A 12500-nucleotide genomic window follows, 5' to 3' on the forward strand; every position below is an offset into this window, starting at 1 on the left:
TCAAAGGGTTTAAAGGTAGAGCACATTCTCTGTAAGGTATTTCGTAAGACTCAGTTTTAGTGACATAAAATATAGGCGCCAAGAATAAAATTATTTGGAAACTATAGAATGTCTTAAATGCACTCAAACTTAGCCAAACGACAATTAAGAGATTGCTCACTTAGGATTAGGAAGAATATTTTATGAGGGATGCTTCAGTTGACCTCACAAGACCGTCAAAATGAAGAGACAAATCGCTTGTCCGAGCGGCATTTTCGGCGGTGTTCGGTAATTTGCATTTTTCTCCGAAATAAATCCGTAACAACCCAAACTAAGTATAGCATGCTTCTTGGTACACATTACTCTTTCAAACTTGGAAGTTTGAGCGAAATCGATTTTTCAAGGTTTGCCACGGAATTCAAAGGTTGCTTGATTTTTACGGACATTCACTCTTAAATATTGTCTTGTTGCAGCTGGTAAAGGAATGTTCATCTTTTGATTAAGGTTACTTCCCACCTTCAGATGCCAAAAAAATCAGGGTTTTTTTTATTTGACAAAATTTAAGTCAGTTATTTTATCTAGCATTTACAAAAGGAAAATGTTAAAAATCTCAAAAAAAGGCCGAGTTATTTAGAAAAAAACGTATTTAGAAATAAAGTTAATGAACTACGAAGGTGTCATAATCTTGTCAACGGTTGAGACCCCGCAAAAGCTCATCGCTCGTATTCATGTTATTTGCATATTTATATTTACATCACATACTTGACAAAATTCCCACGTGGAAGCTCTTTGCGCTAATAACTCTTAATGGAAAAATCAAAAGCAGAAAAAAGTCCTTGGGTATAGAAAAGAAAAACAAAACCAGCCCAAAGAAAAAAGAAATATCTCCATTTTGCCAAAGAAAGATCTAACCTAAATTTTTGCCTCTGATAAAACCTAAATTTGTCATACACAAGGTTAAAATGAGGTTCCTTTGTAATGCATTTGCTAGCCTTGATACAAAAGCATAAGCAATCGGCTCGAAGCGTAATTTTCAACTAATGAAATCAGGTAACCTACCCAAGGGAACTCATTTCAGCAATAAGGGCATTTCTTAAGCTGTCCATCGATTCGTTACTAGTAACGTCTTGTTTTTCAGCGGCACGTTTTCCGCTTTTGACCTTTTGACACGGGTTTTGCCTTTGCCTTTGGTGTCTTTGTCCATTGTATTGCGTCGATGTCCTGAATTTCACTCGACTGAGCGATATAAAAAACGTGTTGCAATGCGATGCTTTTCCCGGGAAATCTTGATCTATTGTCACAGACGCTAGGAGGTTCTGGTGTTCCAATGGTTTGCAGTTTTATCAGGTGAGATAATCTCCAGGCGTGGAGCGTGTTGTTTACGAACCTTTACAAGCGAAAATCTCGCATATGATTTTGGGAGGAATACATCCACTTTGACCGAATTTATAGGGTATGCAGATTCGGCGAATTGTCATGAAATCTCGCCAGAACATTCCACAGATAATGACAAACAAAAGTGTGTCTGGAAATTTTGATGTTTAACATATTTTTCGCATGGCCTCCATTTACGCAACACGTCTCGCACATTTTTAGCTACTCCAACTTTAGATGTGCATATCTAGACAACCAATCAGAATATCGAAAAAGCCTGACACGCTTTTGTTGATTGATGCCTTGTGAATAGGACTGTGCAGCCATTTTCCTCTGACTTTGGAATCCGATAGCCAATAAATTCAATATAAGAACCCTCGGTCGTTTAACGCCTTACTGGCTTCTGACACTTCCTGAAAGAAAACTTCGCTAAATTGTATTTTTTTTCGTCAAGTACATTTATTAAGCTTTCTAATGATATATAGTTTGTTGGGGTTTTATTTATACTGGCGCGTGTACAATGTTTTTGCCGAAGGGCACCCGCGAAGGTGGGAAGTAACCTTAAGGCCTGAAAACTACTCTTTCTCCTATTTGCAAAGTACTAATATTAATTAGAAGTGAAGAATTGGCGGTCTTCTTGGTTTTGATGACAAGGTCTCAGTTTAATATTTTGAACATTCTTAAATTATTGACTATTGCAGCCCAGGTAACAACAATTAAAACTCTTTTCCCTAGGGGGTAAAATGAGTGAAATTTGATACTTTTCATATTTTTAATCATTTCTCTCCAGGTAATTACACAAGCAAGGCAAATTATACCTCAAATGAAAGAGGAAGGATGAAGCTACAATCAAGAAAAATTTTGGAGCCTACAAGTTGTTCCTACTTTACTAATATATTAATTTATGCATAACATTTGCATAAATTTGCATACAATGAAGGGCTTCAGTAAGGAAAAGGGCCTCCATGGAATGAAGCTAACACATGACATACCAAAAGAAAAATATTCCCTATGCTATGGGAAAGATATCCTGAAAATTTGGCTAAAAAATAATGAAAATTGAATTTTTTATGAATTTTTTTGCAAACATACCAAAAAAGGAGTGAAATTTGATACTCTTGGTATTTTTAATTATTTTTCTCCAGGTACTTACACAAGAAAGGTAAATAATATCTCAAATGAAAGGAAAAAGATAAAGCTACAACCAAGAACCATTTTTGAGCCTACAAGTTGTTCCTACTTTTACTGTTTCATGAAGTTATGCATGGAATTTGCATAAATTATAATACAAAGAAAAGCTTCAGTAAGTGAGAGGGCCTTGATGATGTGAGGTTAACATTTGATATACCAAAGGAAAATGTTCCCTATTATGTGGGAAAGATATCCTGAAAATTTGGCTAAAAAATAATGAAAATTGAATTTTTACAATTTTTTTTTGTAAATTACCAAAAAAGGAGTGAAATTTGATACTCTTGGTATTTTTAATTATTTTTCTCCAGGTACTTACACAAGAATGGTAAATGATATCTCAAATGAAAGGAAAAAGATAAAGCTACAACCAAGAACCATTTTCGAGCCTACAAGTTGTTCCTACTGTTACCAATACATGAAGTTATGCATGGAATTTGCATAAATTATAATACAATAAACAGCTTCAGTGAGTGAGAGGGCCTTGATGGTGTGGGGTTAACACTTGATGGACCAGAGGAAAATGTTCCCTATCATGTGGCAAAGATATCCTGAAAGTTTGGCTGAAAAATAATGAAAAATGAATTTTTTTACAATTTTTTTTGCAAATTACCAAAAAAGGAGTGAAATTCAATACTGGGACTATAATTTCTTTATTTCTTCACCCAGGAATTTGTTACGGTGGAAAGCACTACCTCCCATAAAAGACATGTGAATAGGTTCCCCAAAAATACACATTTCAACCAACAATCACCAACCCTGATAGAATGAGGGCCTTCAGAACTGCATAAATGAGCATAAATTATAAAATCAGAACTTAAATGATGGAACAAATGAAGACTAGGTGATTTGAAATAAGCAGGGCAAAATGTCCTAAATGTCCCCTGTTCTAGTTATGACATGTACAGTAAATTGAAATGGATTACAACTACCACAGAACATAATTATCTCACTTGTGGAACAATGGTTCTCTATCAATCCTTGGTTGTTACACTTCATCTGCCTTGAGGAAAGACCTTAAAAAGAAAAAGGGGTGGGGTACCCACCACTCACCCCTATCATCTCTTGAGAGATAACAGTATCTCTCAAGAGATGATAGACCCCACACTCAAGACAAAAAGGAATTAGTATGTGATAACAACAAGCAATATGTAAAATAAGTACAAAAACATATAAAAATGTTACTCTAATTTTTTTGGTTTTTTTTTTTTTCCAATAACACAACGGTACTAACATTATATACAGTTCAACATTATGTACAGTTCTAGATCTTAGCTACCTTGGGGTTCATTTATCATTTATTTACCAAACTTATCTTGACACTGCCGCGAGTGAAACACTTGCCAACAATTTCGTTCCCTTGTGACGTGCATGTGTAACCCCTGGCACTGGGGTGCACTGCAGGAGGAGTACACAAAAAAGCGACCCCGTCCCTCCCGCACGCACACCACACACTGCTTTTTCACGTCCAAAAAAATTGGACTGTGGGTTACATCAAATGCACCCAAGGTACTAGGCCTAACTGATTCATTAGTGGAGGGCCTGTCTACGGCAGGGAGATCGCAGATGTTACTAATAAGCTTCTCCCGGTAGGACGCCAATGAGTATTTGGCAGGTCGCCTAAGAGCTGCATTATCTGGGAACTTACGTTGTTGTTCCTTGAAGAGGATGAAACTATTGACTACGGCTAAATCAATACGATGGAAAAATAAGGTTTTCCACCACCTCATGCACTTCCACTGTACATTTTGGGTGGCGAGGATCTGATCTGATCGATCCACAGCATTCATGTACTGATTGTACATGTGGAAAACCCCTGGCTGCCGAACTTGAGTGGCATTCCAGGTACCACCGGCCTTTCTCTTCCGGTTCACCTGTGTGGTCTCATTTGCATTGCCGGCGGTGGTAATCATGGAGACAACCTTGTTGTCAACCCATTGCAATGCCAACACAGGTGCATCCCTAACCCAACGCATTGTTCCCTTAGGCTTACCTTTGCCCCACTCCTTGCCTTTCTTCAGACTTGCTGGGAAGTCCCTTCTGCTATCTATAATAGTACCGGTAAGAAGGGTTCCACGGTTAAAGAAGTCTTTGGCAAGGGTCATAGATGTATAAAAGTTATCAATAAATAAATGATAGCCCTGGTCGAGATAGTTTTGCATAAGGCGCAGGACAACATCGTACCCAAGGCCATTATTACTAACTTCCCGCCCTGCCTCCTTACCTATGTAGATGTTGAAATCCTGAACATAGGCATTGGAGCTATCGGCTAATACCCATAACTTTATGCCCCACTTAGTGGGCTTATCCTTGATATATTGTTGGATGCCCGACCTGTGTCGGGACTTCACCATGCGCTCATCAATAGCGACATGTTGCCTCGGCTGGTGCAAGACTTGGCATCTTGTCTTAAAATAATGCACAAGAGCCTCTACTTTTCTTAACTTATTACCAGCAGGCTCGTTTAGGGGGTCCACGATATGCAGAAAAGCCATAAGGGCTACGAACCGCAACCTGGGCAGGATTGATCTAGCCCAGAGGCCGTGGAACAAAGTAGCCATGCTCGAATATTTATCTACATCTCCCGCTACTTTAACTAACCCGAAATAAATCAATAAAGCCATGAGCCTATGGATCTCATCAGGTGTTGTTTCCTGCCAGCTTCCATCTGCGCATGTGTAACTTTTGAAGCCACCAGCAGCAATATGGATGTAAGCATAGGTGTTTGTATGCAAAACTATACTATCGACCACTTCCTTTGTAAAGAATAGCTTGAAGAAATCAAAAGGTTTCACCATGCTATTTCTTAGGAGTGGGCCCTCAAGATGAATGCCCGGAGGTCGAGCAGGGGTAAACTGGGGATGGGGAAATTGTGGGGGATTACCTATATCGGGGTCATCATACGAAAGGAAAGGCGCCGAAGCACTTGCAGCTGCCGGGGTCGCAGGAGCACGAGCCGCAGGGCCTTTCCCCCACTTTCCACCTTTTCCTTTTCCTTTTCCTATCTGGGGGACAGCAGTTGCTGCGCGGGGTACGGTGTGAGGTGCAGCACGAGTTACTGCACGGGTGGCATAAAATGACCCCACAGGATGAGAAGAGGGCCCAGCAACAGAGCTCTGTACAGAGGTGGCCTCTGGAGGAGACAATATCTGACTAACAGAGGCCACCAACTGCCCAGCAGATGTTGCTGAAGCTGTGGAAGACGTGGAAACTGGATTAGTTTCTACTGCAGTAACAAAACTTATAGTGTTGGGAGTAGATTGGTCGCCAATGAACTCGTCGTCACTGAAAAGAAGAAAGAAAGTTACCTGTTACAAATTTGAAACAGAAATAAATCACAAAAGAATCCGTGGGTTGAAATAAGTTTTTGCAAAATATCATACCAATTTTTTTAACAAATGAAACCCAAACAAATCACAAAAGAATCGCTGGGTTAAAATAACCTATAGCAAACGTATCATACGAATTATATAACAAATCGACTCGAAATAAATCACAACAGAATAAGTCGGTTCAAATAATAGCCAAAGTATCAAATTTCAGTGAAGGTCACAAACGATCGATCTTGAATTTTAGAGGTATTTTTCTCTCATTTCACTTCGCAGAGAGTGTAAATCTAATAACAGGGCTTCAAATTCGAACGCACGAAACGCTAATTCATTCATCATAGGCCTCAATCAATGCTGCGTGCATGTAAATGACCAAACAATCAGCTGTTTGTCTCGCGCGATAAGCGTCCCTTCGAACTACAAAACATCTGTTGTACTAATAACGGTATTTAACGACAAATCTAAGAGTTTTATGACTAAAACATGAATTGTAGATGTTTTTCAAAAGAAAAAACATGGGTTTCTACGCTTGAAGCGAAAGGAGACGAAATTTTATCGCATACAAAGGACGACCGTGTACTCTGTTGAAGCGACGCTTCAAAATTTCATAAAATTTCACCACACAATCAAGCGATCGCTCACCTCGATTCGTCGCTATAAAAGCCTAATTGGCGATCCAAATCGTACTCCTCCTCTACAGTCATCCCCAATGTGTCTTCACCGACATCTAAATCACCAGAAAACATCTGCCAAGCCTCTTCCGAAGTGTAAACCGTTTCTCTCGAAGAAGACGCCATGGCCCTGCAAGACAAGAACAGAGAGAAATGAATTCAAATGATCGTGGTGTCGCGAGATTGGTTCGTTGCTATGTGAAACTTGGCCAGTAATTGGCTAATTATATTATCTCCTTAGTGACGAAATTTCGTAGCGATCCGACGAATATCCGATGATTTAGCGAACTTTTCCGAATGATGCCTGAAAGGTTCATTTCAGAGGGGGGCTAGGGAATTAATTAAACATATAATTCACTGCTAGCTGTGGAAGATCTTGTTGATCCCTATGTAAAACAATCAATTTTAGACTTAATGGAAAGAAAGACTCCATTGGAAATTAAAAATGTCTGTCAGAAAAGAGATTGTCTATCAAACGCTTATTTCACCTTTGCAATACAGATGGGTTGTTTCTGTATAATTGTTAATGCATTTCAGTGCATATAGAATTAATTGCGGTTTTTTCTTGTTGTGTTTTTTGTTGGTTTTTTTTTAGGGATAAAATGGGAATGCAAAAGGCGGCAGATGTCTGTCCTAAATGTTTGCGTACCAGCATCTGGCCGTCTTTGTGTAGCAGATGCTGCTCCTGTATGATTTTCAGAGTTGGACCTCTCTGTGAAAATGAAATTAATAGAAACATTACGACTTTGCATATTGTGAGTGGAGGCAGATTTCTTTGTTGCATGTTTACTTACCAGCATCTCTAGGTACCACTGCATTTGGCCTTCCTTGTGTGGCAGGTGAAGCTGCTGCTTCATTTCCAGAGTTGGGCCACTCTGTGAAAATGAAAGTAATTGAAACACTAAGATTCTGCATACTGTTACTGGGAATTGTAGCACTCAGCTGGCAACATGAGGTACTTGTCTCTGGTATGTAAATTTCAACTACAGGTGTCAGTTGTTATTCATTGACTCTGTGGTTTGAAAAGGTGGGCCGTGTACATGTCTCAACACTTTAATTCAGACAGATAATTATTTGCATACAAAAAGATATAGAACTGAAAGGAAAAGAAGGAGTTTTACATGTCGTACCTCCATTCTCATCATCATCCTTCAGAACGATGTAGACCGTTTTGGACGTGTCTCCTTTGAATTTTTGCAAAATTGTGTTGCATCTGGAACATTTTTGGCCACCTTCTTCAAGATGCTACCTCTGCTTCCAGATTTGTACAGGCCTATTCTGTCAGAGAAAAAAGGAAAGAAGAAAATGAAACTGTGTTGCGGGGCAACACTCTTGGTGAAAGTTAACCACACAACAGGCAAGGAGGCTTCTGAAGCATTGTGAGAAAGACAATTTACGTTCTAATTCGCTTCGCTCAAACGAACGTAAATCATTTTACTCTTAAATTCCTGTAATACAAACAAATACCACGAGAAATATGGTAGGATGCGCAAGCGGATCCAAAACAGTTTATTATAAGATAGGCATTACAAAAAGAAATTGTTATTGCTCTTTTTTTTTATTTTTTACAACTCTTTAGATACTACTGTATGCAGAAACTAATCTACGCTCGATAATATGTTACAAGCCTAAATACTTAGTTATATGCAACCTGTTTTTAAGGCTTTCCTCAACATACATATCCTTAGCAGAATCAGGGGGTCTTTCTGGAATGGAGTTCCTACTATGGCGTACCACAGCTGTAATGCCACCGGATCTTAAACTATGAAGACCACAATCATTAGGGTTGTAGCCCAGCTGACTTAAGGTATCCCTTAAGATATCTCTACAAGTAGTATAAGAAATCTTTCTGCCCCTCAGGGTATAGCTACAAGTACTACGGTGAAAAACAAGTGGTCTAAATAAAGGGAGAGGACTATTTAAGTCAATACCAGATAAATCTAAATAACTTTGTAAAACACCAACAGGACAGTACTTAGATCCAGATGCACTAATATAGACGAAATTCCCTTCCCTATAAACATGTCCTACTACGAGGCACAAAAATTCTTATATAATCGCTTTGAAATTCGATATGCTTCAGAACCATATTGCATAATTCATCATAACGAAAAAATCCTGCGAAGGCTGAAGAGCACAACGCAGCAATACGGAGATTCTTTAAATTAGCATCTTTCTTGTTATGAATATCTAAAATACGCCTTATAATTTCTGTGGAAATAGGCTTCTTTTTCATAACTGGCTGTGACTTCTGGTGTTTAGCAGATTCAATGACATTTCTGCAAAATTCACTATCTAAAAATTACGACTCAAACTAGGGACAAAAGAATGTAACCATCTAAGGGCCGCATGGGCTAAAATTACTGAGAAACTAGAAGCGGAAGACTGCTGAACTTCAAACAAATATAGAGTAACAACACTAAGAGGAAACGGTAACTGCATGTCTGATAACAGGAACGTAAGCTTTAGTGGTCGAATCCGCCCTGGACTTCAACATAACATTTAGCACTTCATAAACGTTGATTGAAGAAAACTGTTGAAAGCCTTTCCAAGAATTACTTGATAGCATATTCTGTAAAGAGAAGAACAAAACATATATACTAGAAGAACAAAAGAAAGACCGAACATCCTTTAATAACCGTACAAAAATCCGTCATTGATGGGGCCAGTGCCACGTAAGATGTTAAATCATCGTATGGGCCAGTGCCGCGTAGATCAACAACCCTTGATTAGGCCAGCACCACATAAATCAACTATACTCCTATTAGGACAGCACCATATGAAATGACAGACAAAAAATTAGGCCAGTGCCTTACAAATAAACAGCATACTGCCTTGGCCAGTGCCAACAACTGAAAAAACATAGGCTAGTAGACACACCGCCCAATAAATTAATCGGTAAATTTTAGTCTAAAGGCAATAATATTTCCTGAGAAAAGATCAGACCCCAAGAGCGAATTAAAATTTTTTCCGTGGGTAAGAACCTCATTCCCGATATGAATAGTGTGTGCCACAAGATAACGACTATACGTGTGTGCAATTAAAGGCCAGAAATGAGACGAAGGCCAGAGAGGTACAATGAGCATACCAACGGCCTGCTGAGATTTAAGATAATGTAATACACGTGGGATGATACCAACTGGAGGGACTACTAAGCAATTTTCCCCTCGAAGAGACTGAAAGAAAAAAATCAACACCCGAGGAATTGGGATTCCAAAACCTCGAGAAATACCTGGGGATCTTGTGGCTATAATAATTTGCAAAGCAATCTACACTATGCAGACCCCACAAGTCATCAAGAAAAAGAAAAAATTCCTCAGTAATTTGCCAATCATCAGTATCAATTAAACGACTTATATAATCTGCCTGTTGATTCGAAGTGCGAGGGATCCACTGTACTTCTAAATGAATTCCCGATCGGATACAAATATCAAAAATCCTTCTGGCCATTTTGTCCAAACCTAATTTCATGCTGCCCACTTCAACAATCTTAGCAGCTACTTGGCTATCCGTAAACTGCTTAACACGTGACCCTTCCAACACTGAGGCAAATGATTGCCTCCACGTTGAACCTTGACTTCTTGTTCTCCGACCACATTTTGTGGCACACAAAATCATTGTTAAAATGAATAATTGCTCCACCTCCGGAGGCACTGGCGTCAGAATACACAAAATAACTTGGCACCTTACTTACAAAGCAATACCTAGTGTTGATATTAACCATATTTTCCTTCCAAAAATACAGTTCTTCCTTGCAGTAATTGTCGTCCCTGCACAAGGTGGACAAGACACAATGTCTGGTCATTATCCTGCCAATGTTACCAACTACAGGCCACAGGCTAGAGATAATTTGACCTGTGAAGGAGGACAACTCTCTCGCGGAAACTTTGAAATCGGCCTCAATAATATGATCAATTGAGTTAATGATCTTAACAATTCTCCTTTCCACAATTTTCAAAGTACCTAATGCAGCATTCCAGGTAATACCCAGCCAGTCCAGTACTTGGGTGGGTTCCCATACCAATTTATCTTTATTGACAACAAAACCTGCGTTGCCCTTACAGCCCGGGCCTTAATGCAACAACTTTCTCTATCCTGAACAATCGCCCAACCATCATCCAAGAAGATGGCTATACAAAGACCCTGTACTCTCCAATACTTTTCTAAAGGCTTTAAGACCTTAGTGAAAACCCAAGGGGCAGAGGACAGACCGAACGAGAGCACAGTAAAAACAGTAAGATATTTCCTTAATGGAATCGGGCGCACGCCATGAAAACCCCGGAAACGTTTGGTGCTCTTGTGCAATGTCTTCATGATGGTAACCACTTTTTAAATCGAAGGAAAACATCTACCCGTCCTTCACAAAATAAGACATAGCAATTTTCCAGTCCTCATACTTAACACTTTGCTCAATTAATGACTTATTGACATGGCACAAATCGAGAATTAACCTCTTCTTACCGCATGGTTGTACAGAAACTGACAAAGGATTTACAACAAAAGGCTGCTCATTAACCATACGCACCCGGTCTGAATTAAGAAGCTCAAGAACAGCTTGATCCACAAAATCAGCAGAAATTCCAGCCGACTTATTTTTCAGTTTTACGGCCAACGGAAAACTAATGAATGGCAGTCTGTAGCCATTTTCAATAATAGACAAAATGAAATCCGGAGCACCTATAGATCTCCAGAAAACTAAATTATTCTTCAGATTACCCTTAACACGTAATGAATGTCCGCTTTCAAGTTCGTAATTCTGTGTAAATTGATGTACCTGCGCCAAGGCATCATCACTGCTTTGGTTGAGCTGATTGGCCTGAGGTTGGCTTGTTGTAGGAGAATCCAGGGAAAGAAGTGTAGCTAAGGGGCTGGTAACTTCCCGGCCAGGACAAGGATCGGCAGTCCTTAGCCCAGTGTCCAAATTTGCTGCATTTGAAACAGCGGAAGAAGTCGCCAGAAGCATCTCTACGGCCTGAAAAATAAAGGCAATGACGAAACCTGTAGTAAACGGGAGGTGGGGAGGGAAGAGGGGGTTTAAAGCAGAAAGATGAATAAACTGTATGGACCGCAAGCGTGAGTGGTACTCAAGAGACAACAGAATGCACAATAGTGGGTGCGGCAGGTGTGAAATGAAACACAATTCGCTTCGCTCAAACGAGCGTAAATCATTTTACCCTTAAATTCCCGTAATACAAACAAATACCACGAGAACTATGGTAGGATGCACAAGCGGATCCAAAACACAAGACAAGACAAGACAAGACAACTTTATTTTACCAGGGTAGCCCAGTCAGCTGCAAGGCTGGTATCCTTAGGGGCCCTGAATGTTTGTATGTTCACATATGAACATACAAAGTAAAGAGGAGGCTCTTTATCTTACACGAAAAAGCTGATTATCAGCGCTCAAAGCAATTCTTGGTTTCTTTCCACGATCACTGCAGAGTTGTTGTTTTTGGCGTTTCTTGCGACTCGCAGCTTCCCTTGCCCTCTTAAGACGTTTTTCATCTTCAGAGCCGGATGCAAGTTCGTCTGACTTGTACTCGGCTACAACCTGCCAGCTGTCCTTGCTTTTATTAGCGATTTTTATCAGCTTCTGCTGCTTTCGAATATGTTGCCTGCCTTCTTGGGAAAGCTTCTTGATTTGCAACAAATTTGGCTCGAAGCTTTCACTTTCGGTTTCAATACTTTCCAAAATGGTATCCAGCACACATTCAACACACATTCAACGAAAATATATTGGATTGTAATGAACTGTTCTATCAGTCAGTCAGTGCTAATCTTCAAGACGATTACTTTCACGCTCTGCAGTTTACTGTGCATCCAACTGAAGATGTTTTTAGCATTTCGAGACTGGATGACCATCCAGTTGATACTAAAACCTATGGTTACGACCTTTCTTTTCAGGGGAATTTGCAAGGTAAACTGTCAAGCGATACAAGCTCAGGAAACAATGGGGAGG

General features: G+C 39.6%; 1 protein-coding gene across 1 annotated transcript; it reads right to left on the reverse strand.

The window, feature by feature from the left end:
* Positions 1 to 3839: 3839 nt before the first annotated feature.
* Positions 3840 to 12263, reverse strand: LOC137991656 (piggyBac transposable element-derived protein 5-like). The gene is made up of 5 exons (XM_068836708.1): positions 11922 to 12263; positions 11316 to 11513; positions 7352 to 7416; positions 6513 to 6671; positions 3840 to 5826 (listed from the first exon to the last, which is right to left on the reverse strand). The coding sequence occupies exons 1-5, from the start codon at positions 12261 to 12263 to the stop codon at positions 3840 to 3842; spliced, it is 2751 nt and encodes a 916-aa protein (XP_068692809.1).
* Positions 12264 to 12500: the final 237 nt, after the last annotated feature.

This window comes from Montipora foliosa, chromosome 2, assembly GCF_036669935.1.
Source record: "Montipora foliosa isolate CH-2021 chromosome 2, ASM3666993v2, whole genome shotgun sequence".
NCBI classification, from domain to species: Eukaryota; Metazoa; Cnidaria; class Anthozoa; order Scleractinia; family Acroporidae; genus Montipora; species Montipora foliosa.